The sequence below is a fragment of the Malassezia sympodialis genome, genomic scaffold, assembly GCF_000349305.1.
Source record: "Malassezia sympodialis ATCC 42132 genomic scaffold, msy_sf_5, whole genome shotgun sequence".
NCBI lineage: Eukaryota > Fungi > Basidiomycota > Malasseziomycetes > Malasseziales > Malasseziaceae > Malassezia > Malassezia sympodialis.
In genome coordinates, this window is record NW_017387803.1 from 371486 (window position 1) to 396424 (window position 24939).

General features: G+C 64.6%; 11 protein-coding genes across 11 annotated transcripts; 3 read left to right on the forward strand and 8 right to left on the reverse strand.

Moving 5' to 3' along the window:
* Window positions 1-46: 46 nt before the first annotated feature.
* MSY001_1357 (uncharacterized protein) lies at window positions 47-602 on the reverse strand (the record flags this gene model as incomplete). Its single annotated transcript, XM_018883157.1, has 2 exons — window positions 47-48; window positions 170-602. Coding segments are annotated over 2 exons (435 nt in total).
* Window positions 603-815: 213 nt separating this feature from the next.
* On the forward strand, window positions 816-2846 carry MSY001_1358 (uncharacterized protein; the record flags this gene model as incomplete). The annotated part of the gene is made up of 2 exons (XM_018883158.1): window positions 816-2127; window positions 2170-2846. 2 exons carry the CDS (start codon window positions 816-818, stop codon window positions 2844-2846), a joined length of 1989 nt encoding a protein of 662 aa, XP_018739945.1.
* Window positions 2847-2918: 72 nt separating this feature from the next.
* MSY001_1359 (uncharacterized protein) lies at window positions 2919-5066 on the reverse strand (the record flags this gene model as incomplete). The annotated part of the gene is made up of 1 exon (XM_018883159.1): window positions 2919-5066. One exon carries the CDS (start codon window positions 5064-5066, stop codon window positions 2919-2921), a length of 2148 nt encoding a protein of 715 aa, XP_018739946.1.
* Window positions 5067-5127: 61 nt separating this feature from the next.
* On the reverse strand, window positions 5128-8694 carry MSY001_1360 (uncharacterized protein; the record flags this gene model as incomplete). The annotated part of the gene is made up of 2 exons (XM_018883160.1): window positions 5128-8470; window positions 8495-8694. The coding sequence occupies 2 exons, from the start codon at window positions 8692-8694 to the stop codon at window positions 5128-5130; spliced, it is 3543 nt and encodes a 1180-aa protein (XP_018739947.1).
* Window positions 8695-8820: 126 nt separating this feature from the next.
* On the reverse strand, window positions 8821-12702 carry MSY001_1361 (uncharacterized protein; the record flags this gene model as incomplete). The annotated part of the gene is made up of 1 exon (XM_018883161.1): window positions 8821-12702. One exon carries the CDS (start codon window positions 12700-12702, stop codon window positions 8821-8823), a length of 3882 nt encoding a protein of 1293 aa, XP_018739948.1.
* An 86-nt stretch (window positions 12703-12788) lies between these two features.
* Window positions 12789-13957, forward strand: MSY001_1362 (uncharacterized protein; the record flags this gene model as incomplete). Its single annotated transcript, XM_018883162.1, has 2 exons — window positions 12789-13802; window positions 13895-13957. 2 exons carry the CDS (start codon window positions 12789-12791, stop codon window positions 13955-13957), a joined length of 1077 nt encoding a protein of 358 aa, XP_018739949.1.
* A 231-nt stretch (window positions 13958-14188) lies between these two features.
* MSY001_1363 (uncharacterized protein) lies at window positions 14189-15253 on the reverse strand (the record flags this gene model as incomplete). Its single annotated transcript, XM_018883163.1, has 1 exon — window positions 14189-15253. The coding sequence occupies one exon, from the start codon at window positions 15251-15253 to the stop codon at window positions 14189-14191; it is 1065 nt and encodes a 354-aa protein (XP_018739950.1).
* Window positions 15254-15283: 30 nt separating this feature from the next.
* GAA1 (Subunit of the GPI:protein transamidase complex-like protein) lies at window positions 15284-17497 on the reverse strand (the record flags this gene model as incomplete). Its single annotated transcript, XM_018883164.1, has 1 exon — window positions 15284-17497. The coding sequence occupies one exon, from the start codon at window positions 17495-17497 to the stop codon at window positions 15284-15286; it is 2214 nt and encodes a 737-aa protein (XP_018739951.1).
* A 223-nt stretch (window positions 17498-17720) lies between these two features.
* On the reverse strand, window positions 17721-19240 carry MSY001_1365 (uncharacterized protein; the record flags this gene model as incomplete). Its single annotated transcript, XM_018883166.1, has 2 exons — window positions 17721-17845; window positions 17908-19240. 2 exons carry the CDS (start codon window positions 19238-19240, stop codon window positions 17721-17723), a joined length of 1458 nt encoding a protein of 485 aa, XP_018739952.1.
* A 141-nt stretch (window positions 19241-19381) lies between these two features.
* MSY001_1366 (uncharacterized protein) lies at window positions 19382-21069 on the reverse strand (the record flags this gene model as incomplete). Its single annotated transcript, XM_018883167.1, has 2 exons — window positions 19382-20883; window positions 20925-21069. The coding sequence occupies 2 exons, from the start codon at window positions 21067-21069 to the stop codon at window positions 19382-19384; spliced, it is 1647 nt and encodes a 548-aa protein (XP_018739953.1).
* An 865-nt stretch (window positions 21070-21934) lies between these two features.
* Window positions 21935-24934, forward strand: MSY001_1367 (uncharacterized protein; the record flags this gene model as incomplete). Its single annotated transcript, XM_018883168.1, has 1 exon — window positions 21935-24934. The coding sequence occupies one exon, from the start codon at window positions 21935-21937 to the stop codon at window positions 24932-24934; it is 3000 nt and encodes a 999-aa protein (XP_018739954.1).
* Between the last annotated feature and the right edge of the window lie 5 nt (window positions 24935-24939).

Consider the following 24939-nt stretch of genomic DNA (forward strand, 5'->3'; position numbering starts at 1 on the left):
TCATGGGCGGCGTGATTTCTTGGCGAACCTGGGCACCCACCAGCTTCTCTACGAGAGTCAATGCAAAGGCAAACGTCGTGCCTGGGCCACGGCTAGTCACGAGTGGTCCCGCCACGACCACGTTCGATTCCTGGTACTGGAAAGCTGGAATGAGTCAAGCAGTACGTACAGGCACTCAGCTTGTCTTTCACAGAGGGATGGCTAGTGATAGCATCGTTGAGACCAATCTTTGCCTCCAACGCTGCGAGCGAGCCAGCGCAAATCATACCAATAATTTTGCCTTGGTCATACGCTTCCTTAAGCAGGCGCAACACACCAGGGTTTTTCGAAATGGTGTTTGCACCACCTACACCACCTGGTACGATAAGCGCATCGACTTCATTGAGTCCCTGTTTTTCTAGGTCGGCCAGCGTCGTGTCGACACCGAGTTTCACGCCGCGCGAAGCGGTAACCATACCGTTGGGTGGCGATGCAGGCGCTCCTTCGGCAGGCACATACACAGAGCGAGCCTGAATTCCTCCGCGTACGAGTATGTCGTACGTGATGGAGAACTCCATTTCTTCTGTACCCTCCGCAAGAAATAGAATTGCTGTCTTGGTCATGGTATGTCTCGCATAGACACGCATGCGGTCGGTGCATCGACGGAGATACCTGTGCCCCCACGTGATGAGCACGGGCCGCAAGGTATACATTGTTGGGCTCAGAGTTCGAAGATGGGGCACGTAAGCAGTCACGTTTTCAACGGCCTGCGTGCTCAACCTGCAGCGCCCAACGCGGAAGCGCCCCTTACCACCTCCTTCTATCAACGGCCCAAGATGAAGCAATCTATGGCTAGTGTGGCTGTGAGTGAAGCGGAAGGGAACCTTGGCCCGATTAGGCGCTCTGTTCTTTCGCCAGAACACCTTGTCGAGCGTCCTGCCGAGGGCATTGAGACGATGGGCCAGGTCTTGGACTACGGGCGGAAAAAATTCGGAACCCGGAAAATGATAGCTACTCGCGATCTGATCAGAGAGCACCATGAAACAAAGAAGGTGAAGAAGATGGTCGATGGCGAAGAAGTCGAAGAAACCAAGACATGGACGTACTTCGAGCTGACGGACTACCACTATCATACATTGAACGAGTTTGTGGATATGGTGGACTTGTTCGCAAATGGACTGAATGCTATTGGTCTAGGTCATAAGTCGCGCTTCAACATTTTTGCCTCAACAGCTATGGATTGGCAGGTCGCTGCGCAGGCGTGTTTCCGCCTGGGCATGCCTTTCTGCACGGCGTACGACACGCTCGGTCCGGAGGGTCTTCAAGTGTCGTTGGACGAGCCTGAGGTTGAGGGTTTGTTCACAAATGCCGTGCATCTGCCCGTGCTTGAGAAGGTGATTCAGGACACGCCTCATTTACGTGCGGTTGTATATGACGGCGAGGCGGACCCAAAGGTAGTGGAGCAGATCAAGCGGAAGCTGTCGTCGCGTCCTAACAGTGTGGTTAAGACGGCCGATGAAATCTACGAGCTGGGCAAGACGCATAAGGTGGATAATTACCAGGTGAAGCGTGATGACATTGCGTGTATTATGTACACGTCCGGTTCGACAGGCAAGCCGAAGGGTGTTATTCTCACGCATGCGAACCTGGTGGCCACCGTCTCGGCCATTTCGCTGCTGCTTAAGAAATATGTGCATCCGGGCGACTCGATTCTGGCGTATTTGCCGCTTGCGCATATTCTTGAGTTTGTGATGGAATGCTGGTGCTTCATGTACGGCATCCAAGTCGGTTATGGTCGTGTCAAGACGCTTACTTCTGCCAGCACGCGCAACTGTGTGGGTGATATGCAGGCGTTCCGCCCTACTCTAATGGTAGGTGTGCCGGCGGTGTGGGAGACGATCCGCAAGGGCATTTTGTCGAAGGTGGAGAAGGCGGGTTCGGTGAAGCAGCGTCTGTTTAGCTGGGGGATGTGGGCCAAGGAGAAGAGTGTGCCTGGGCTCTCGCAGGCCGCCGACAAGGTGGTCTTTAAGGCGCTGCGCGAGCAGACAGGCGGTCGCCTGCGTTTGGCTCTTTCGGGCGGTGCACCCATCTCCAAGGATACGCAGAAGTTCCTAAACAACGCGCTTGTGCTGGTGCTGCAGGGTTATGGTATGACCGAGTCATCGGCGATGTGTGCGATTCTGCAGCCAGAGTTCTTCAAGTTTAGCTGCGTTGGAAGTCCGATGCCGTCCATTGAGGTGCGCCTGTGTGACGTCCCCGAAGCTGGCTACTACTCGACGAACAGCCTGCCACAGGGTGAGATTCTCATCCGCGGTCCGTCGGTGTCGCAGGGCTACTTCAAGCGCCCCGAGCTCACGAAGGAGGCGATCAGTGACGACGGTTGGCTGCGCACCGGTGATGTGGGCCAATGGAATGCTGATGGCACGATCAGCCTGATTGACCGCAAGAAAAACCTTGTTAAGCTGGCAGGCGGTGAGTACATTGCGCTGGAGCGCCTGGAGAGCAACTACAAGTCGAGCTCGTTGGTGTCCAATATTTGCCTGTATGCGTCGTCTGATGCGCGACAGCCGATGGCCATTGTGTTCCCACGGGAGGAGAACCTGCGCATGGAGCTTGAGCGTGCTGGCCATTCGGAGCTTGCCCGGCGCGAACTCGAAGATATTTGCCACGAGAAGGCCGTCAATGACCTTATCTGCAAGGATCTGAACCGTATTGGCCGTGGTTCTGGCTACGCCACCATGGAGCTACTTCAGTGCGTGGTTGCTATTCCGGAGGAGCTGCCTCTCACCGCTGCGCAGAAGGTGCAGCGCAAAGATGTGGAGAAGAAGTACGCCAATGAAATCAAGAAGGTCTACCCGTTCCCATAAATGGTTCCAGGCCATATCCACCAAGGCCAGGCCTGACACTCCTATAGGTGCCAATGGAACATCATGTATCGGCTAGCGTCGCCCCCCTGTTGAACGTGGCGTGCTGGGCGTGACCGTCGAACCACGGCGCCCCCGCCGCGCCGAACGCGTATTACGGTGTGGCGTGGCCGGCGGTGGCGACCCACGCTCGCGCGTCCGGCGCCGTGTGCGTCCTGATGTTTCCTCCGCGTCCTCGACCGGCTCTGCCTCCGCACTGCCCGTTGAGCCCTGCGACTCGAGCTCCATTGTCTGGGCGCGCGTGCGGCGTGCAATGGGACGCGTATCGTGCAGTGCCTGGAGACGCGCAAGAGAGGCCTGGGGGTATGCGGTCTCATCGATTCGCACCTCGGGGCCTTTGGCGTCAGAAATTGGCTCCATCGACAAGCTCGACGTTATACCCATCGCGTCATCTGCTGGTGTAGTTGCCCGTGAACGACGGCCCGAACGGCGCGGCGCAGTGCGGCGCGGCGGGGGCAACGAAGGCTCTGTGTCCATCGGGAAGCCACCTGGGATCGTTGGCGCCACTTCTTCTGGGCGTAGTGCTTTGCGCAGCGCTGCCGCCGCGCGTTTCGCTGCACTTCGCTGTCCGCCTCGGCGACGCACAGGTGCAGATGCAGGTGTTTCTTCTTCAGCCATCATGCTAGTGCTCTCACCTTGCGAAGCTGGACCAGCCTCCTCCGTCGGCATCCACTCGTTCTGGGAACTGGAGATAGGGGCTGCCGAGTCCGTCGCGGCAAGAGCGGGCGCGACATCCTCGATGGACGCTTCCTGCGCCGTGGCGGGCACAGGTACGCCCCAGCTGGGACTTGAGGACAGATTCAGCACCGGTCCAGGACCAGGCCGCTTCCACCCTGAGAACGGGCTGCTGCTGCAGAACGGTGACTCATGTGAGATAGGGCGTGCCACTGGTGAGGCCGTGCCCCGCTGGCTGGAAGCCGCCGTCGGCATGCGGATCGACGTACGTAGCAGACGCGCGTCTGGCGAGGCTGCACGGTGGGCCATGTCCGCGCTCAGTGACACACTCAATGGCGTGTGAGGGCGAGGAGGGGGGACAGGCGCGGTAGTCACGGGCTCTTCTGATGTTGCTTCGTCCATGGGTACGCTGCCTGCGGCGTCCTCGCGCAAAGCATCGCGCTGGATGGCTGGCAAGAGAGCCCAGACACCATCCATCATTGTGCGGCGCCGCTGGCGCGCACGCTGCTGTGTCTCGGACGCTGGCTCAGCGGTGCGTTCCAGCTGGCTCGTGCGGCGCTCTAAGTGGATGGCATCGACGTAGCGCCCCTGGTTTACCCACTTGATCAACAGGGTATCCAATGCGACGGCGGTGCTGGCGCGCGAGAGGTGGGTTTGCACCCACGCCTCAAAGAACGCCTCTTCGTCGCTGTGAAGGGGTAGAAGCAGCAGTGAGCGGATCAGTGCAGGCTGCGGCGGTGCAAAACACAAGCGCAAAAGGGCGCCCAGCAGATGTTCGCGCGCAGTTGGTACATCCTGCGCGGGCTGCGTCTCAAGTAGGGCGCGGCACGCATGCCAGGCTGGTACAAGTCCTTCGACCTGCGCAAGAGCGCCGACAAAGATGGCATGTGGCCGCAAAGCCGCTTCGTTGAGGGGCCCATCGAGGGGAGGGAGATTATGGTTCAGTTGGACAAAAGTCAGCAAGAGCTTGGGCGCATCAGCGAGGCGCTCAAGGGCCATGGGTGTATACGTCGAGTCCCGCCGGATGTGCAAGGCATACTGTGGTGAGCGGGCGGCGCGTACCTCGAGATGACCATGGTCAATAGCCCAGGAGGCACGCACGTCCTGGACATCGGTGGGCGGCATGGCCAGCGACTGTGCTAGAGTGTGTGCAGCGTCAGGGAGGGACGAGGGTGTGGTGGCCTGCTCCAGGGCAAGGTAGAGCAGCAGGGCATGGCGCAAGGCCACAGGTGCCTTGCATGAAAGGATTTCAACGACCAGCACAAACACGTCCGGGAGCGCGCGTGGGGGAAAGAGTGTGGCCGGAAGACCGGCGTCCTGGAGCCAACGATCGACAAAGAGGCCGCCAACGGCGAACTTTCGACGCTGTGCGACGTCATTCGCATACTCCTCTGTCCAAGTGCAAGGTGCATCGTCGGTCGTCGGCGTCAGGTAGCGCGCGACGAGGCCCTCGGCCTGCACCTCCGGCGACGGTGCAGCAGCCTGCATCGCAGTCGGTCGATCGGCGCGGCGCGGCGCGGCGCTGGCAAGGTGTTCAGCCACGTGGCATCTATCGAGTGGAGGCAACCGGCGTCGGCGGATCCTGCGGCGCGGGCGATCGCGCGCGCGCGAGAGGCGACGCGTCAGCGATGGGCGTGGCAACGAGTGGCGTCATCGTCGGCAAGAACTGCGGATCACGCGGCGCTGGAGATGCGGTGCCGGGCGTTGGCGGCGCGCTGCGGTTGTGCTGCATGTGCGCCTTGATGAGGTGCCCGGCCGAGAGCGCCCCCATGAGGCTGAGCTCGCCGGCCATAACCGCCGCCGCGATAATGCGCGCAAGGCGCTGCGCGTTGGCGCCGGGCGTCTCCCGGTGGGGCCCGCGGACGCCCAGGAGTTCGAGCATGGCGCGCTGGGGCGGCAGGCCTGTACCGCCGCCCACTGTGCCGACCTCGACGGACGGCATGCTGACCGAGACGAGGAGATCCTGGCCGTCGTTCACAGCCTCCATGAGCGTCATACAGTTGCTGCTCTCGACGTTTTGTGCGGGGTCCTGTCCTGTCGCCAGGTACATGGCCGTGAGAATATTGGCCGCGTGCGCGTTGAACCCGCCGATCGAGCCGGCCATCGCACTGCCGACCAGGTTCTTTTTCGTATTGAGGCGCACGAGGTCGTCGACCGTGCACTTAAGGACGGTGCGCACTGTGTTGCCGCGGAGGACCGCCTCGGCGACGACGCTCTTGCCGCGGCCCTCGATCCAGTTGATGGCGGCCGGCTTCTTGTCGGTGCAGTAGTTGCCAGAGAGCGACAACAGCTCCATCTCGGGAAAGTGCTTCTCCTTCATCAAGCCGAGTGCCGCCTCGACGCCCTTCGAGATCATGTTCATGCCCATGGCATCACCCGTCGATGTGGCAAAGCGGATGAACAGAGTGCGACCGGCCAGCACCGTGTGCAGCGACGCCAGTCGCGCAAAACGCGAGGTGCTGTCAAACGCTTTTTTTATGGTCGCGGCGCCCGTGCTCGAGTCAATCCAGCGCTTGGCACGCGCTGCGCTTGTCAGCGACGGGAACTCGACGACGGGGCCCCGCGTCATGGCGTCCTGCGTGAGCACGGTCGTGACGCCCCCACTTGCATTCAGGGCCTTGCAGCCGCGACTCGTAGACGCCACGAGTGTACCTTCCGTCGTCGCCATAGGGATCGGTGTCAGGTGTCCGTCGATAAGCAGCGGTCCGGCGATGCCGAGCGGGAGAGGCAGGTATCCGACGACATTCTCACAGCATGCACCGAGCACCGACGCGTAGTCAAAGTGCTTGTACGGCAGCAAGCTGTGCTCGAGCACGGGCCGCTCCGACGCGCGCGATATGACGGCGCGGCGCACAACGACCGCACGCTCCAGGTCCTGCAGCGTCTTTTCCAAGGCGTACGGCGCAATCTGGCCTTTTTGCACGAGTAGAATGACCTCCTCGTCGTTTAGCGACGCGGCGCCGTGTGCTTGAAAGTGTGCGAGCACCTCGTTGTACGCGCGCGGCGGCGCCGATGCAGACGGGGGGGGCGGAGGTGGCACAGTGGGCGTGGGAGGCTCAGGCGCCGCACGCGCCTCGGAGCCCTTGCGCCAGTCATCGCCGAGATGTGCGCCAACGAGGCGCGCCGCGGCCTGGGCCGTCACATGCACGGCATTGCCTTCAATGACGGCAGGGTGGCGCAGAGCAATCCCCTTGAGCAGGAACGTGTTGAGGAAGAGGCTGATGACCAGGGCCACTGTGAGCCACTTTCCAATCACTGGATCGCTCGCGATCGACGTCCACAGGTGCATCACGCTTTCAAACGCAGACGGCTGCGACTGGCGCGCGGTGGCCGCGCGCTGTACGAGCGTAGCGAGCGGCAGGTCCTGGACCGGCGCGCGGTCCCAAACCACGAGCATGCCCGGCCGCGCAAAGGCAAACACTTGAGTGGTGTCGGGGTGCTGCGCCGTGTACGCATCCAGAAACGCAGCGACCACAGGGTGGTCGAGAGTGGGCGTGAACATGTCAGACGTGTACATGGCCTGGTCATACAGTGTCGAGCCACGCCCCTGGTGGTGCCGCGCGAGCGTCGTTGGGAGCGAGAGCGTCGTCAGCATGTTGCCGAGGTGCAGCAATACGAGCGACAGCAAGAGCAGGAGTTTCAGGCGCGAGAGCGGATGGTCCACGGGGCCGATGATACGTTGGTACAGCGATGGGCGCGTGTCCGATGGCCGAGCGCGCGCGCCGCGGTGCTGGGGCTCCGCGGGCGGCTCGGTGGCCATGGCATCCAAGCTAGCGTCGGGCGAGTGCACGCGCGGCGGCGGCGCACTCAGGCGGCGCACCTCGAGGGCCACACAGAGGATGGCCGTGAAAAAGGTGTAGAGAAGCACGCCATCATACAGGAGGATCAGCATGGCGAGCCCGCAAAACTCGCGCAGGCCGTGAATGTTGCTCAGAACGCCGGCGAGGAGAATAGCGAGCTCGATCAGGTACGCACGCACGAGGCCGGGGCCCGTCTCGCGCGCGGCGTCGACGGCGACCTCGAAGGTCGGTGTAGTCGGCACGCCAAGCAGACCGAGCGCCTGCTCCGCCTGCACGCGCTGCGTGAGGGCGCGCACAAAGTCGGCCTCGGGCGAGCCGCGTGGCCCCTCGACGACGTCTGAGCGTGCTGCGAGCTCGGCGCGCCGGAAAAAGGCACGGGTGAGCAGGTAGGGCTTCTCGAAGCCGACGGTGATGACGAGGAAGGGCAGAGCCTCGGAGAGCACGACGGGGTCCACAGCGAGGCCCACGGCGTTCGCGGTGACGAGCGCGAAGAGGAATGCAAACGACGACGAGAGCAGCACGCTTGTGCCGAGCCAAAGGCCATGCGGGAAGGCGCGCATCGACAGGTACAGATGCACGAATGAGCCGTGCATGAGGAGGTACGCGCCGAGGAGCACAGTAAAGTCGATGGCGTCTGCGCTGCGAACGACAATGGCAACGCGGCGCACAGCACTTGCGAGGAACGAGAAGAGCCACCGCAGCGACAGTGGCTCGGACTGCGGCGCAATCGCCCACGGGTGCGGCGGCGCAAGGACTTGAAGGGCGAGCTCGTCGCGCCATCGAGCCTGGAGGGCCGGATCAAGGCTGGAAGAGGGGCTGCGCAGGGTGTGGCGCATCCCTGCACTTCGCGAGTGGGTGAGGAGGCGCTGCATCGCTAGCGGATCGTACGAGGCGCGGTCGTAGCAGACGCGGCCCTGGCCGTGGATGTCGCGTGCGTCCGTGACGGGCGCGACGGGCCACGCACACCAGTCGGCGGCACGCTCCGAGACGGAGCGCGTGAGCTCGGGGAGGAGATGCTCACGGCGCAGCTCGCGCTCGGCGCGGGTGCCATTCGCAACGTCGGCCACGACGAACCAGTCGACAATGTCGACGCTGGCGTCGGGCGAGAGCGCGTACGTGGGCGGCAGGTCCTGCAGGGCATGCCACCGCCCTTCCGGGCCGCGCGCGAACATGGGCAGGCTCGACGCGCGTGCATGGGCGGACGTGAGCGAAAGGGACGCCACGTCGCTCAGGTTCGAGAAGAGGGTCGAGTGTGTGATCGCATGCACGAGAAAGAAGTACGCAAAGGTTGCGATGACAAACACAAGCACGATCATCTCAATAGGGTGCCGCGCCACGCGCGCCAGCGCGCGTAGCGGCAGCTGGCACGCGCGTCGGGCGGCCGGTGAGTCCATGACGGGAGAAGGAGGCGCCGCGTTCGTCGAGGCTTCGTAAGCACGTGACTATGTACTGGCCAGCGAGGACTTTCGCGCGCGAGCGGCGCGCTTGCGAGCGGCGCGCGAGGTGCCCGTGCCGGGGGCGCCCTGGATGAACTGCACGAGCTCGTCGATCGAGCGGTCGGCGAGCTGTGGGTTTGCATGCGTCGTGCGCCGCGCTTGCGCGGCGCGCTCCGTGCGGGCGCGCAGCTGGGCCGCGACGAGGTCGGCGGTCTGCTGCGCCTTGGCGGCATGCTCGAGCTGTGCGACGCGCACGGCACTGGCGGTAAGGCCCCGGAGGAAGGCATGGCTCTCTTTGGTGAGCGCGTCCTCGTCGCCGAGGCGTGCCTGGAATATGCGGTGGGCGTTCTTTTCCACGTCAATAGCCGCCTTGAGATCGCCGTGCAGCGTGTGGGCCTGGCTCAGCTCATGCGCCATGTTCCCGGTGTAGATGCTGTCTGGGCCAAAGAGGCGCTCGGCAAGCTCGTGCGCGGTCTCGTACGCTTTCAGTGACGTGTCAAACTCGCGGCGGCCCTGCAGGAGCAGCGCCACGGACGAGAGCGTATGCACGGCATCCGGATGGTCGCGGCCGTACAAGAGCTGCCACAGCTCCATGACACGCTCCTGGTACCGCAGCGCCTCGTCCGTGTGCCCGGCGGAGCGTTCGAGCACGGCCAGGTTGATGTACTGCACCATGGTGTCGGGGTGGTCCAGGCCCAGCGTGCGCTCCGACACAGTCACGGCCTGCCGCTGGAAGCGCAGGGCATTCTCCAGCGTCATGGTCTCGGCCACGATGGGGGGCACGGGCGCGTCGGCGGATGGTGCAGCCTCATTCGGGGCGGGAGCCTCTGCTTCTGCGTCCTGGCCCTCCTTTGTTTCGTCCTGGCCCTCCTGCCCCGCCTTCTGGGCCTCCTTCGCTTCGCCCTGGCCCTCTTGCTCCGCCTTCTGGGCCTCTTGGGCCTTCTTCGCCTCGGCGCGCGCCATCTCCAAGGCATAGTGGTGCGCAAGCGAGGCAAAGAGCGAGTAGCACTTGGCCGTCTCGGGGTGCACGAGGCCGTACACCTGCTCGTGGAAGCCAATACCCTCGAGGAGCAGCTCACAGCCCAGCTCGCGGTCGCCACGCGCAAGCGAGAGGCGCCCCGCCTCGAATGCCTCCTCGGCGAGAGTACTCCGCGGCGTCGCGTGCTTGACCAGCGGCACGACGCACACGACGTCCTCGGGCACAAACACGGTATCGCGAGGCGGTGGCGCGTTCTTGGCGCCCTTCCCGCGCGGCGCAGGCGGCAGTTCGACTGGCGCCTCCATGGCATAGTCGCGCACGGCGAGCTGCACGCCCGTCTTGAGGCACAGGGCACGCAGCGTCGGCCTCTTGCGCAGCTCCTGTGCAAGGAACGAGGCGGGCAGCTCGTACCGGAAACGCGCACGCACCTCGTCGCGCACCTCGTCCGCGAGCTGTGCAGGGGTCAGCTGGGCCCATGCGCCGCTCTCTGCGCCGGGCGGCACAGTAGCGGCGGGCGCTGCATTGACGCTCGTGCCGAGCAGGCAGTTGAAGACGTGCGCAATGCACGCGGGGGCCGTGGCAGGGCCCGCGGTTCGCAGGTGCGCACGCAGCCGATGCTTGGCCGCACGCACGACCATTTCGTGCAGGACGACTCGGCGGAACGCATCGAGGAGAGCTTCGTAGCCGGGGCCCAGCTTGGAGGTCACAACCTCGTCCAGCTCGCTCGCCTGCGACGGCTCACTCAGGTGTGCGAGGCGGCCGAGGTACCGCATGTTGATGCCACGCGCGTGCATCTGCTGCGTCAGCGCGATGCCATCGACGGCCGACGTGAGGCCCGCGGCTATATCGCTCACGAAGCGCACGAGAACCTCGCGACGCAGATAGTCAGACGCGGCGCGCACGGCCTGCACGCCCGGCTCCTTCTCGTCTGTAACGGGTGTGACGAGCTGCGGCGTGCCGTCCCGCGTAGTGCGGAACTCGGCAAACGCATCAGGGTTGAATGACAGGTCAAAGTCGGCCTCGTCGATGCGCGTAGGCGTTTCACCGGCTGTGCGCTGCGCCTCGAGACGCGCGCGCGCAAACTCGCGCAGGCGCATCTCCCAGAATGCATCTAGGAGCTCGGGGCGCAGGAGCGTGAGACGGTGGGGATATGCGGCGTGTGCGCCGTCCGCACCGTACATGGCGCCCATCTCGCCGTCGATCCATGCCATGTCCATGGGAGTGAGGCGCGCCACGTCCAGCACGTAGCGGCGTCCATCCGTGCCTCGCAGGCCCTTGCAGTCGACACTGAGGGCCATCTCGTGCGGCGTGCCATCTGCATCGCGCATGGTGTGCGGCGTCAGGTGCAAGCGCTGCGCGGCCTGGCGCATAAGCGCGTCGAACGCATCGTCCGTGTGGATCGTGTCGGGGCCCTCGAGACCGCCGTGGGCGACGTGCGCCGGCTCCGCATCGCTGGCGGCCGCATCGGCTGCGACCTGGCGGAACAGGCCAGGCAGCACCGTCTGCACGACCCAGCGCTCGCCGAGCCAGTCGACGACGGCTGTGCCGAGCAGGTGCAGACCTGGCACATCCAGGAGCGCGAGCGAGCGTACGCCCTGCACGTCCTTGCTCACAGCCACATGCGCTGCGGCATGGCCGCCGAGGCCCTCGTACAGGCCGACGCTGTCGATGCCGCGCGTGACAAACAGGTTGTTGAACAGGAACATGTGCGTCGCAGGCGCGTCCGCGGGGTTCATCGGGGCGACGTCGCCCGCCGCGACGCGCGGCACGATCCGCGCCGCAGCGAGCGTGAACTCGGCGTGCAGGCGGTTCAGCACACGGTCGCGCATGAGGCGCTCCACGAGCGTGGTGCGCGGCAACTCGCGCGACGACTGCAGCTCCTCGTTCCAGTCGCGGCCCGCGTCGAGCGTGTCGGCGGTGAGCGCGCCGGTGAGCAGGAACGCCGTCTGGGTGCGCAGCCAGTCCGCGTCGTGCTTCGGCTCGCGCGCGAGCCACGGCGCAGCGGGTAGCGAGTTGAGCACGGGCAGCGCGGAAAAGTAGTCGCGCGTAGACACGGGGTCGTGAAACAGGCGCGCGAGATGCTGGAGGAACAGGGGCGACGCAGCGCACAGCAGGTCGAACAGCGAGGGCGCTGCGAGTGCCTTGGTCGGGTGCGCGTGCGGCAGGAAGCGCTGCGACGACGAGCCATTCACGAAGAAGCCGCGCGTGCTCGCGGTGATGTGCAGGATCTCGCCCTCGAGCGTGTCAACTTGCAGGTACAGCAGGTGCCCCTGCAGCGCGAGCGAGCGCGGTGGCGGGTTCCACGCGCTCACCGCGAGGCCGCGCACGCAGCGGGGCAGGACACGCGGCGCACGCGCGAGTGCCGGCAGCAGCTGCGTCGTGGCATCGGCCGGCCACCCGCGCCACGTCGGGGCCGGGGGCGCGGGCTGGTGCGCCTCGGCAGCCCACTCGGCCGCGTGGCAGACGGCGTCGTGCACGGTCGCGCCGGCATCGACGGCGATCGCTGACGGCTCGGTTGGCGAGCCGGCGAGCAGGTCGCGCAGGCGCTGGATGTGCAGGCGGACCTCGAGCTCGTTGAACGGCTCGTAGGTGATCTGCAGGACACGCGGCGAAGTGGCGCCGTCAGGGAACACCTCGCTGAACGTCTGCCACTCCGACACAAGCGCGCCGGCCTGCGCATGCTTCGACGGTCGGCGGAACGCAAAAGCGCCGAGCCAGTAGCCTTCGGGGCTGTCGAGCAGCGTCGCCCGCAAATCATTGAGCGTTTCGTGGGGCGTCACCGCCACCTGGAGGGGCTCAGGCGTCGCCGGTAGACCGAGGGCTACGGCATTTTTCGGCAGCAGCGGCCGCGCAGGCAGCAGCAGCGCTAGCTCGAAGGTGGCCTCGGACTCAGCGTCGGTCGCGGCCATCGCGAAGATAGATGCGGCTCACGGCGCCGTCCGATTCTTCCGGCTGCGGCACGCTTGGTCAGATGACATAACGCCTCCTCCACCCTATGGACGCCTGGGAGCCGTGGGGCGTCGACGGCGTGCCGAGCGCACGCGAGCTCGTGCAGGGCGAGCGTGTGATCACGACGCAGGCCGGCGTCGGCCTGTACGATGGAGGCGCCAAGTCTGCGGCGCGCAGCTCTGGCACGGTCGTGCTGACGACGCACCGGCTCGCGTACATCGACGCCCGTGCGCCGCGCATGCAGTCGGCGTTTGTGCGCCTCGCGCAGGTCCGGCAGACGGAGCACTACGCGGGCTTTCTGCGCAGTAGTCCCAAGGTGGTGCTCGCGTATGTGTGTGAGCGGCGCGTCGCGTGGACGTGCGCGCTGTGCCACACGTTCCACGATGCGGCGACGCTCGATGACCGGTGCCGGACGTGCGGCGCTGCCGCGCCGCGCGCCGACGAGGAGGACAGCGCCCGCACATGCTCCGTGTGCACGTTTGCCAACCACGCGGCGCTCACGCGCTGCGAAATGTGCGAGGCACCGCTGCACGCGGCCCAGCCGACTGTGTCGCTCAAGCTGAGTTTTCGCCAGGGCGGCGACTCGCCCTTTTATCTTTCGCTCCGCGAGACTATACAGGCGCGCGCATGGACGGTGCGTGCGGCGGCTCCAACGCTGGGCGTCTCGGTCGCGCACGTTGATGCGGCCCCCCCTACTGGCGCATCGCCTGAGGCCCTGGCGGACCTGCAAGTGCTGATGCGCCGCGCGCGCGAGATGGTCGACATGGCCGAGTCGCTGCGCACGCAGTTCGAGCGCACACAGGCGCGCGACGACTCTGAGCAGGTCGATACGATGCTCCAGTCGGCCATGGTGCAGTTGGGTCTCGCGGCGCCGGCCGTGACGCCCGATATGGTTCGCAATGAAAAGGCCTACCATCGCGCGCTGGCGTGCGAGCTGGCAGGTGTGCTCCTGGGCGAGCATGGTGTCCTAGGCCCCGGGCACGTCGTGCGCAACGATGCAGCGCCGATCGAGGTGGCCCCTGCGGCGGACACGGGCCGCGGCCTTCTGGCCCTCGACGAGGTGTGGGGCCTGTGGAACCGTGCGCGCGGCGTCGCGCTCGTTCCGCCGCGCGAGATGCGTGCGGCCGTGGCGTTCCTGCCTGACGTGACGAGCCCGCGCGTCTCAGTGCGTGTGCTGCGCTCGGGGTGGACCGTGCTGCACACGCCGCGTTTTGAGGACGCAGCGCTGGAGCGCCGTGTTTTGCACTACCTGGACGACGAGGCGGCCCGCGGCGCGGGACTCACGACGTCGGAGCTGGCTGCGCACGAGCGCCTGGCGCCTGCGCTCGTCAAGAGTCTATTGGAGAGCGTCGAGCTCACGCGCGGGGCGATCGTGCGGGACGAGTGTGGGACGCGCGAGACGCGCTGGTTCCGCAATGCGATCCGGCCCCGAGCGGCGAGCCCTAGTTAGGCGGGGCGCCGAATCCAGAAAAAGTAGTTGCACAGCTCGGTCGGCCGCATGCCGCCCCCCAGGAGGGTCGGAAGCCATGTCGACGCGGACGGGCCCGTCGCAGCCTCGTCGGCGGTGCTCTGTGGCGCGAGCACCCAGCGGCCGAGCACAGGCACGTACATGGTGCCGCGCGTCTCGTACTGCAGGCGCGGCGGGCACGGCGCAGCTAGGGAGCCGTCAGGGAGTGTGGCGCGGTGCGTAAGCACGTCGCTCTCGGTGGGGATCCAGCCCAGTTCGCGGAAGAACGCGACCATCTCGGCGGGGTTGATGTACTGGCTGTGCCGGTGTGTGCCGGGGGTGACGACGCGCAGCACATTCTCAGCGAGGAAGATGGTGAGCAGGTACGACAGGGCCGTGCGAGACATGGTCGACAGGAAGAGGTGGCCGCCCGGCTTGATGAGCGCGGCGAGACAGCGGAGAAACTCGTCGGGGCGGTTCACATGCTCGACGACTTCCATCGCGGTCACGATGTCGAACTGGTGCCCGGCATCACGCAGGGCCTCGGCGGACGAGTGCACGTACTGGATCGATCCGTCGGCAGCGCCTGGGCCGTCGCCCTCGGCGCGCAGATGGATCGCGGGATCCTGAGCCGCATGCATCGAGGCGACACGGATGTTCTCCGCCGACGCATCGACGCCCGTGACGCGCGCGCCGAGGCGCGCGGCCGACTCGGCGAGGATGCCGCCGCCGCACCCCACGTCGAGCATGTGCTGGCCTGCGAGGAACGCCGGCGACGCAGGCGGCGGCGGCACGCTGCCAGCACCCTGCACGTCTGCGAGGGCCGCGTCCCACCCACGCACCTCCTCCAGCTTCTGCCGCATAAACTCGATGCGCACGCGGTTCATGCGGTGCAGCGGGGCGAACTCGCCATTCTCGTTCCACCACTCGTTGGCCAGGCGCGAAAAGTGCGCGATGTCCGCAGGGTCCACGGACGCGGCCGTGTGTTGATAGCGCACCGCGGCAGCAGCGTACCGCGGCGCACGGCGTAGGAACGCGCTCGAGCGGCCGAGCGCGACGGCCATCGTAGCGTCAGGGAGGGTGGGCTATGATGACTAATGCCCCAGCCAGTACAACCAGCTGGCCGCGGCGCCCTGCAGGAGCACCGGGACGTAGCCGAGACACAGCACAGCGAGCGTGTGCGTGCGCAGCACGTGCCAGTCCCAGAGCGCAAAGCCATGCACATGGGAGACGCTGGGCGCGAGCGGCCAGGCGCGTGGCCAGCGTGTGAGGGCGAGCGCGAGGATCGGCGGCGTGGCGGCCAGGAGCCACGCGGCGTGGCCCACGTACGCGAGGCGCCAGCGGCGGGCTGGCGAGAGGGGGTACAGTGTCCCGCAGACGAGGAGGGCCATGGCCGTGGCCTGTGCCAGGTTGGTCGTGGCCAGGACGCTGACAAGCATGCCGGCATGCAGGAGCGAGAAGGCGTGCAGGCACTGGGCGCGCGCGCGCGCGGCGCTGGCGCGCGCGAGGACGGCGGCGATGCCCATCGGCGCCACGGCCATCCATGTGGCGCTCGCGGTGAACGAGGGGCAGTGCCAGAGGCCGCGTGCGGTGCACTGTGTCGGCCACCGCAGGAGCAGTGCCAGATACACGAGCGCGGCGCCGTGCGCGAGGGCCATGCCGACGAGCGCAGGGACGACGGGGCGCCCGGCCGCGCGGAACGCCGGCACGGCCTCTGTGCCGCCCTGGTCCACGAGCTCGCGCAGTGTCGGCGCCGCGAGCCAGGGGCCGGGCGTGTGTGTGCGGCGCAGGGCGTCGCGCGTGGCATCGCGCGCACGCGCGAGCTGTGCCCAGAGTACGAGGCCCGATACGGTCAGTGCGGCGCCGAGAAGGAGCGGCACAAGGATGCCCACGGAGATCTGCACAAAGCGCCAGGGCGAGAGCAGCAGGTAGAAGAACTGCGAGTGGTGCAAGCGCTCGAGCAGATTCGAGAACGAGGTCATTGTGCCCTCGACGACCTTGCCGAGCTGCAGGAACCCGTACGGGCCCGGCGCCGGCTCGGCGAAGATGGTTGCGGCGTCGACGTGGAAGGGGAGCAGCACGCCATGTATGCCGCTGGGGTGCCCGGCGAGCTGTAGGCGCCACTGCGACAGGAGCGCGCGCCAGCCGGCCAGGTACGCTTGCACACCGCCGCGCCCGAGCCAGTGGCGCTCGAGCCAGGCGGTCGGCAGCCACGACGCAAAGGCATGGGCGCCTGGTGTCTCGTAGCGCATCTGCTCAAATGTGGCGCCGTGCAGACCCAGCGGCGGCGTGAGGAGTGTCTGCTTCACGACTGTGCTGATCGTGTTCAGCGTGTCGAGGTTCGGCAGCTGCCCATCGCGGCCCTCGTGGAGCAGGGACATGGACGAGAACGAGTCGGACGGGTAGTCGAGTGCGAGCGCGTTCCAGACCTGCGAGCCCGCGCCGTACACGGGATCGGCCCTGAGATTCGGCTGTTCGCGCCCGAACCACTCGCTCGCCCATGCGTGCATGCCGTCGAGGTACCCGTCGCTGATGACCACGAGCAGATCCTTGCTCCAGTGGGGGTGTGCGACCATGTACTGGGCCATTGCGAGCACGAGCGACACGCCGCGGACGTTGACGGCGCGCAGCGTACCGTCGTCGGGGACGTACGGGAGCGAGGCGCCGGTCGTTGGGCGCTCCCGCCAGCGGCTGCGCCAGCTGGCGGCGAGGACCATCGCCTCGCGGCCATCGATGCGAGGCATGCGCGCGCGCGCATACACGTTGCAGCCGCTCACATTCGCGCCGCCAGGGAGCGCAAACGAGTAGGCCTGTGTGTTCACGTCGAGGCCGTACGAGGCCAGCTCGTCTGCGAGAAAGCGGATGCGTGCCGCAGAGTCGCCCTGCTGAGCCAGCGCCAAGAGGCGGTCCGAGAGGCGGTCCGACGCCTCGACCTGCGCCCTGTCCCAGTGCATGCGCTGCTGCGCGGGCTGCAGAGCATTCTCGTCCACATACACGGCGCGCGAGAAGGGCTCCTGCGGCACAGGCAGGAAGACAAGCCACACCACGGCGACGATCACGAGCAGCACAGCGAGGCGGGGGGCGTTGCGCGCCAAGTGGCCAGCCACTTGCTCGGAGCGCACGATGCGGTTCACGAGCCAGGTCTCCTCGTGCTCGTCCGGCGTCTTGCCGTCGCCCGCCGCCGGCGCACGCGGAGGCGGGGGGGCATCCCGCGCAGAGGGGTTTTCCATGGAGTTGGCACTATCGACCACTGGCAGCGCCGCCGTGCGCCGCTGTCGCGTGCGCGCGCCGGGGCTCGTTCGCGGCATCTATGACGTTAGTACTGCTCACGACAGGAGGGAGGGGATCAGGAGCAAGGCCAATAGCGTAAATGCCCGCTCGGGGTAGGTATCGGCATGCATGTACGACTGGTGCCAGCAAAGCGACCGTTCATCATGGGAGGGGTGGGGCAATACGTACCGCGAGGCGATGGAGCGCCGGAAACCGTCGGGCTGCGGCGCGGCCGAAGGTATGTCGGTGGAGGTGTGTCGCCTAGGCCCACGCGGGCGGCCGCGTGCGCCAGCGCTCGGTGCGGCGGCTCGCGCGGGGCAGCGCGGGCGGAGGCGCGCGGGGCGACCATGCGCCCTCGAGGCCGGGGATCGCGTCGTCCATCGCGCCTGTCGGCCGGGTCGGAGCGAGGCCGGGAATGATGTCGTCTGCGTCAGTAGGGCGCGCGTACCTTGGTCGTCGGCGGGGTCGCCCCACGGGTCGGGCGCGCCACTTACGGCGTCCTGGCTCGCCTCGACCTGCTCGCCGGGACGCCCACGGCTCCAGAAGCGGGTGGTATGGTCGTTGCTGCCGCTCGCGAGCAGGTGGCCGAGGGGGTGCCACTGCAGGCTCCACACGTTCGACTCGTGTGCGTCCTCGATGGTGTGGATCGGCACTTCGACCTGGGGCGCGCGCAGCGACCAGTACAGGATGGAGCCTTCCGAGCCGCCTGAGACGAGCAGGTCGCTGTGTACGGGGTGCCACTCGAGGCTGCACACTTCCTTGGTGTGGCCCTTGAGCGTGCAGAGCTCCTGCATCGCGCGGATATCGTACAGCTTGATAGACTGATCGCGCGACGCAGTGGCGACGAGGTGGCCGGCGGGGTTCCACTGGACGGCCTGCACTGTATTCTTGTGTCCGTGGAATGTGCCGAGCTCGGTGCCGGAGCGGGGGTCCCAGAACTTGACGAGATTGTCCTTGCTGCCCGACACCAGCAGGGCCTGCTGCGGGTGCCAGTCGACGCACTTGACCTCCCAGCCGTGGCCCTTGAGCGTGGACTCTTCCTGCGCTTCGTCAAAGCCCCATATCTTGAGCGTGCTGTCGTCGGCCACGGTGACGAACCGCTGGTCGTCGGGAGCAAAGCTGATGCCGCGAATCGCGTCGCGGTGGCCGGCGAATGCCTGGACATTGTTCATATTGTGCTGGAAGTACTTGATGTGCCCGTTTTGGTCTGCAGACACGAGCCATGAGCCCGAGTGCGTCCAGGTCATGGCCCGCACCGCCGAGTCGTGCGCCTGCAGAATCGACTCAAAGTGGAACGTGAGTCCATTCCACAGCGTGAACTCGCCACTCGTCGAGCCGGTCACGATGCGCCGGCCCTCAGGGAGCCACCGCACAACGTTCACAGGGCACCGCACCTTGTTTGTCGACGTATGTACAAGCACGCGGCCGACGGACGAGGCCGACTCGGTGTACGCCACCGGCGACAGCAGATCGATCACCTGGTGGGGCGTGGGCCGCAGGAACCAGTCGTGCTGTACGGGACCATGCAGCGACTGGTGGCGCAGCCAGGTAGGCACGCTGCCCCAGTAGTCCACAGTGCGCCGATACAAGGTCCGCCGCACCCGTCGCCCGTCAATGCCGGCCGCCAGGGCCGTCGCCATAGCGGCCTCTTCTTCGCGCGCACGTACGTCAAGCGGCGGCACGGCAGGCGGATCCAAGTACTTACGAGGCGCCCAGTATGCGACAGAGCGCGGCGCATAGGGCTCCGCGGCGCCAGGCACGCCCGCACCGTCGGCCCGCATGGCGCTGCGCTGGAGAAGACAAGGCGCTCACGCTCGGCCGGCGACCTCCACTATATTCACGAATCAATTCAGCCCTATCTAAGGGATATATCTCGGATTAGACAAACAGGGAGGGCAGTTCCAACGGAGGGGGGGTGCGGATTACTTCGATGTGATTTGGTCAACCACTTCGGCGCCCTTCTTCGTCTCGTCAGCCGCAGTGTCAGCGCTCGCAGCACCAGGCTTCTTCTCAAGGGCGTAGCCGTTCGAGCCGATCTCCACACCCGAGCCACGAGCAGGGGCCGAGTAAGCGGGGATCTGCTCACGGCGCTTGTCATCGAGCACTGTGACAGGCGCCGCGGCAGTGACGTTCGAGGGAATCGCAGGCGCCAAGCCGTAGCTGTGCGAGGCAGGCACGTATTCACCCTCCTCGTACTCGTCCTCGTCGTCCTCCTCCTCTTCCTCGTCCTCGTCATCGAGGAACTCGTCCTCGCGGTAGCCGGCCGCACGCACAGCCGCAGGCACAGGGCCCGAACGGTCCATCTGCTCACTCGTGGTCAGGTAGACCTTCGACAGCTGCTTGATGTCGTTCCACCACTCCATCAGCTCGTCGTGGCTGCGAGCACGGAACGTGTACGCCACGTTAGTGCCGAACACACCACTCTGCTGGCCAGTACGGCCCTCAATGTGGAACTTGTGGGTCGAGGCAGACGCCGTCGAGGGGGCGCCAAGCGTGCACTCAGGCAGGAAGAGCGACAGCTCGGGCACATTGTGGCGCGTTGGGTCGGACGAAGCATGCTCGTGCAAGTAACCGGCGGGCGTAAGCACGTAGTACGACTCCTTGTAGGCATTGGTGAAGCGCTTCTTGCGCTCCAGCATACCCTGGTGCACAGGGATGACCGAGGGGTCCTCCTTGCCGGGGTAGTCGATCGTCTCGATGTTGCGCAGCGGCGTGTCGGGGTCCAGAAGGTGGTCCGAACGCGAGGCGAACGCAATCCACTCGGCATTCGGCTCGAGGCTGCGCATGTGCACACCGAGACCGAGCCAGGTGTCCTGGACCTGGGCGGACATACGGCCGCTCCACTCGTCGAAGGTCTGCCAGGCACTCTGAATGCTGCGCACAATACCCTCCTCAAAGTGAGCCGAGTTCTGCTGCATAATGATAATGCTCTTCTGCAGCGCGTTCTCCTCGTTCACCTGGCGCTGCAGCTGCAGAGCCACAGCCTGGTTGGCCGAGTACGGGTCCTCACGGGGGCTCACGCTCATAGGGGTGTTCTTGAGCAGGGTGATCGAGCGAGCAAGGTCCGAGATCATCTTCGTCGACACCTCGCGTTCGCGGGCCACCGAGTTCGCCAGGCGGCCGGTGTCCTGCTGCACGTTGCGAATGTGCGCCTTGATCTCGGCCTTCAGCTTGTGCAGGTGCTGCACAATCGAGCCCTCGACCGTCTTGGCCAGGTTCGCGTGGTGGTCAGCAATGGTACGGCTCTTCTCGCGGATGCTGTAGAAGATGTCCTGCAGACCGTCCTCACCGAGGAACTGGTTACCCTCGCGGAAAGGCACCTGAATGACGCCACCCAGCTTGGTCATCTCCTTCGCGGTGTTGTACTCAATGTCAGCAATACCCTCGAAGTAGGCAATCAGCATCTTAGTGATGTTCTTCCAGCCTGTCGCGTGTTAGTTCTGCCATCATCGTCGCAGTACGTACCGCTGAAGCGCTCAATAAGGATGTCCGAAGGACGGAGCTCCAGGGGGCCCGTGTTCTTCTTGATCAACGAAGCATTGCGGCTAGCAATCGTCGACTTGCGACTCGCAGTCGTAGCCCGAGTAAGGGTGGATTGGGCGTCGGTCATGACAGTGTGTGTGGTAGTAACAGACGGAGAATCTGTTGTTTAGACGTGCCGGGAGGGCGGTTTGTTGGATATGTTTACCTGAACGGATGCATCACACGGATTGGTGCAATTCTACATGCAGCACGCAGGATACGGAATTTCATTGGACCACGGATATCTATATGGTCCATGCTCAATGCGGGAAGAGCTCCACGCCCTTCGTTCATTGGCACCAACTTGCCCACGGAAGATTATGTAACACACTCTGATCAGTATCGCGCCGCAGCCGGTCGCGCGGAAAAGGCAATCGAGCCCAGGGCCCCCACCAAGCTCGACAGGTCAGGTGACATAGCTCTAGCACCCTCCACGGCCAGCAGCATGAGCCACTCGGCGTTTCAGCAGCGATTGCGTGTAGGTACCAGCCTGAGTAGCTTACGATGCATAGGTAATTACGTTCACGATTCCCATTATGGTTGTTTCTTCGTGTACGTATAAGAGCACTAAGACTGAGATATGCTCTACAAACGCCTATATCTAGGAGAGGAACAGCGGCCTTTGCCGCCCAACTTCTTCGGAGGAAAAGACGCCGTGTCTGCTTCGCCAGATACTGGCACGACTAACGCTAAACTGCATGCTATGTAGCACACACGGCAGCCTGCGCGCTCGCAACCACGCGTGCGCGTTGAATCACGTGATCTTCGCGGCGCTAGCTGGACAGGCCCCTGAAGCTGTACCTCGACTCTAGGCCGTGCGTCATTGCCGGCACATTGGTGCAGGACACGCGCGCACCTGCTTCTGACCACCCACAGTCGTGTGTCGGCCTTTCTGTCATTCCTTTGCGCTGCAGGGGCGTGGCCATCCCTCGATCTGGCGCTGTGCGACGACCATGGCCCCTATGAGCCTCCGCGTGCTAGCGGCCCCCTCCTCCGACACGAGCCATGTGCCTACGCTCATACTCCAATCTGATTCGAAGAAATACATGTTCAACGCAGGAGAGGGTACTACGCGTGTGTCCGCGCAGCACCGAGCCTCCAACACACGGGTAGAGCACATCTTCCTCACACGCGTTGCCACTGAGACGTTGGGTGGCATCCCTGGTCTTCTTATGACCTTGGCCGATGGTGGACGCACATCGATCAATATTCATGCGCCCACCAACTTGAAGTACGCACTGGCCACGACGCGTTTCTATGCACGCCGCGACTCAATGTGCGTGCACGCCCATGAGATTGGCTGGCAGTCACCTCAGGCGTGTTTCCAAGACGACCACATACGCGTGCAATCTGTGCCTTTGGTGCCTTTTTCTTACAATGACTCGGCTATGGAAGTCGACGATCAGAGTGACTCTGATTCTCAGGATCCTCCGTCGAGCGGTGCCGAGGCAGAGCAGTGGTTCGACGCTGTCATCCGTGATGCTTGGAAGACCCAGGCAAGCGCTGTGTCGGGACAGAGTCCCTCGCGAAATCCCCGGCCCCTTCCTAAGCCCCTCGCACATGCGGCTCGAGTGGGCGAGAGCGCAGGTCGGCAGGCAGCTGTTTTGTGCTACGTGGTCGCAGGGCACGCAAGACGCGGCAAGTTTGATGCAGCGCAGGCAGCCGCTTTGGGTATTCCTCCAGGGCCGGCCTTTGCGCGACTTTCAAAAGGGGAAGACGTGGACATCCAGCGCCCCATACAATGGGCGGAGATGGACCAAACTGCTCGAGCACAATGGCTCCGCGCTCAAAAGAGTGGGAAGAACAAGCGACCTGCGGCGGACTCCGTACTAGAGCGCGAACTAGAGACGGTGCACATTCGCAGCGAAAGAGTCGTGGGGGCATCGCGCGCAGGTCCCGTTTTTTTCTACATGCACGTCCCCACGATGGAGCACTTAGAAGCGCTGCTCCAGGAGTCGGCACAGAATGCCTTCCGACCATACACCCAGACAGCGAATACCCACCTGGATGAGACACAGCAGCAAATGCCGCATGTGATTTTCCACGCTGTGCCGCTCCGTGTGTGGCAAGACCCCAGGTACGAAGCTTGGCGCGGCACCTTTGGTCCACAGTGCCATCATATCGTGGCGACCCCGGAACTATGCGCCGATGCGCTTACCTACACGTCAAGTGCCCTGTCGCTGCTTCGCCTCTCCAAAATGGATACCCATGCTTTTGCTGTCCCCGGCTACAGACTTGAACCTGCAGTACACGATCCTGCCGCAGTGCCCGCTCGTGCCAATTTGTTTGTCAACCTACAGCCACGAGGAGCTCCCACGATGCTAGAGCCGGTGGCGCCCATATTCGATGAGCCCCTCGAGGGAATGGAACGCAAGTCAGGTCTCCCAGAAGCTCCCGAAACGTGGAATAGGTATTGCTGCATGGCGGACGAAGCGCGCCGAGCCCCAGGTGTGCCGCCGGCCTCGGCAGCAGCGGGATTGGCTGATCGAGTGGAATTTGTCACTCTGGGTACAGGCAGTTCCGCGCCATCCAAGTACAGAAACGTGCTAAGTACGCTGGTCCATGTGCCGGGTGACGGGTATATGGTGCTGGACGCGGGTGAAAGCACCTACTACCAAATGGCGCGGCGTTTTGGCCCTGGACGTGATGGCTGGGCAGGACCTGGATCTGGACAGGGTATCGAGTCTGTGTTGAGGCAGCTCAAGATGCTCTTTGTGAGCCACATTCATGGCGACCATCATATGGGCGTGACACGTCTTCTGCTGGAGCGCCGAAAGCTCGCACCCTCCTCGCCTCTGTTCCTGGTGACCAACAACTATACCCGCTTTTATTTGCGTGAGTACGACCGAATTGAAGCGCTAGGTCTGCGGGATGGAAGTGTCATTGCTTTGGATAACGAACTCTTCAACTGGCAAACTGGCATCGACCCTGACCCCCAGAGCACGTCCGCCCCGGTTCAGGTATCTCAACGCATGCGCCAGCACTGGAAGGCACTGTTGAAGCTGGCGAACTTGAAGAGCATTCGGACGGTCAGTGTACAGCACCGTACAAGTCACTGCTATGGTCTTGTCCTCACGCACCAAAGCGGCTGGAAACTAGTCTTCAGCGGTGACACAATGCCCTGCCAGGCCCTCGTTCATGCCGGACGGGGTGCCACGGTCCTGATTCATGAGGCAACAATGCAAGACGACGAGGCAGAGTTGGCCGCGGCCAAAGGCCACAGCACTATTGGGCAGGCACTTCAGATCGCTTGCGACATGCAGGCCTCCCACGTGCTGCTCACGCACTTTTCGCAGCGATATCCGAAGCTAGCGCGTCTTGGCACGACGAAAGTGGACGTGCCACCCATTGGAATCGCGTTTGATATGGCGCGGATGACGCCTGCTACCATGCGCCGTCTCATGGCTGGTCATGACGCCATGGCGCTCCTGCTCGAGTCGGAGCCGGAGGGCGATGGTGGTGAGGAGAGCGAGCCGCCCAGCGATAAGGCCCCCGGGGCAACATGCATAATGGACGAGCCTGAGGTGCCGCGCAAACGCTCCTGCACGAGTCGCCACGTCCAGACAGTGTTTGAGCACCGCTACGTCGTGCTTGCCTTTGCATCTTCGCACAAAGAGGCGCATGCACCATCGGCATTGTCTGTGCGCGTTGGTATTGAGCATGCCCTGCAGGATATGCATGGGACGATTGGTGCGGGTGTGGTTGTGGACGTCCTTTACGCTGGTCAGCCCACAGGCACGCCGGCGCCGCGAGTGGTAGGCGAGGCCGTGGTGCGCGTGGCCTCCGAGTATGTGGACAATGTCGTGAGCGCTGTGTCGAGTGCCTATGGTGCCGCCTTAGAAGCACTGACGGGTCAACAGCCGAACATGCGTGTGTCGGTGCAACAAGTGACTCACAATCCTGCAATGCTGGGCAGTAACAGCCGGTCCTGGATGACGGAACTGATGAAATGATTATA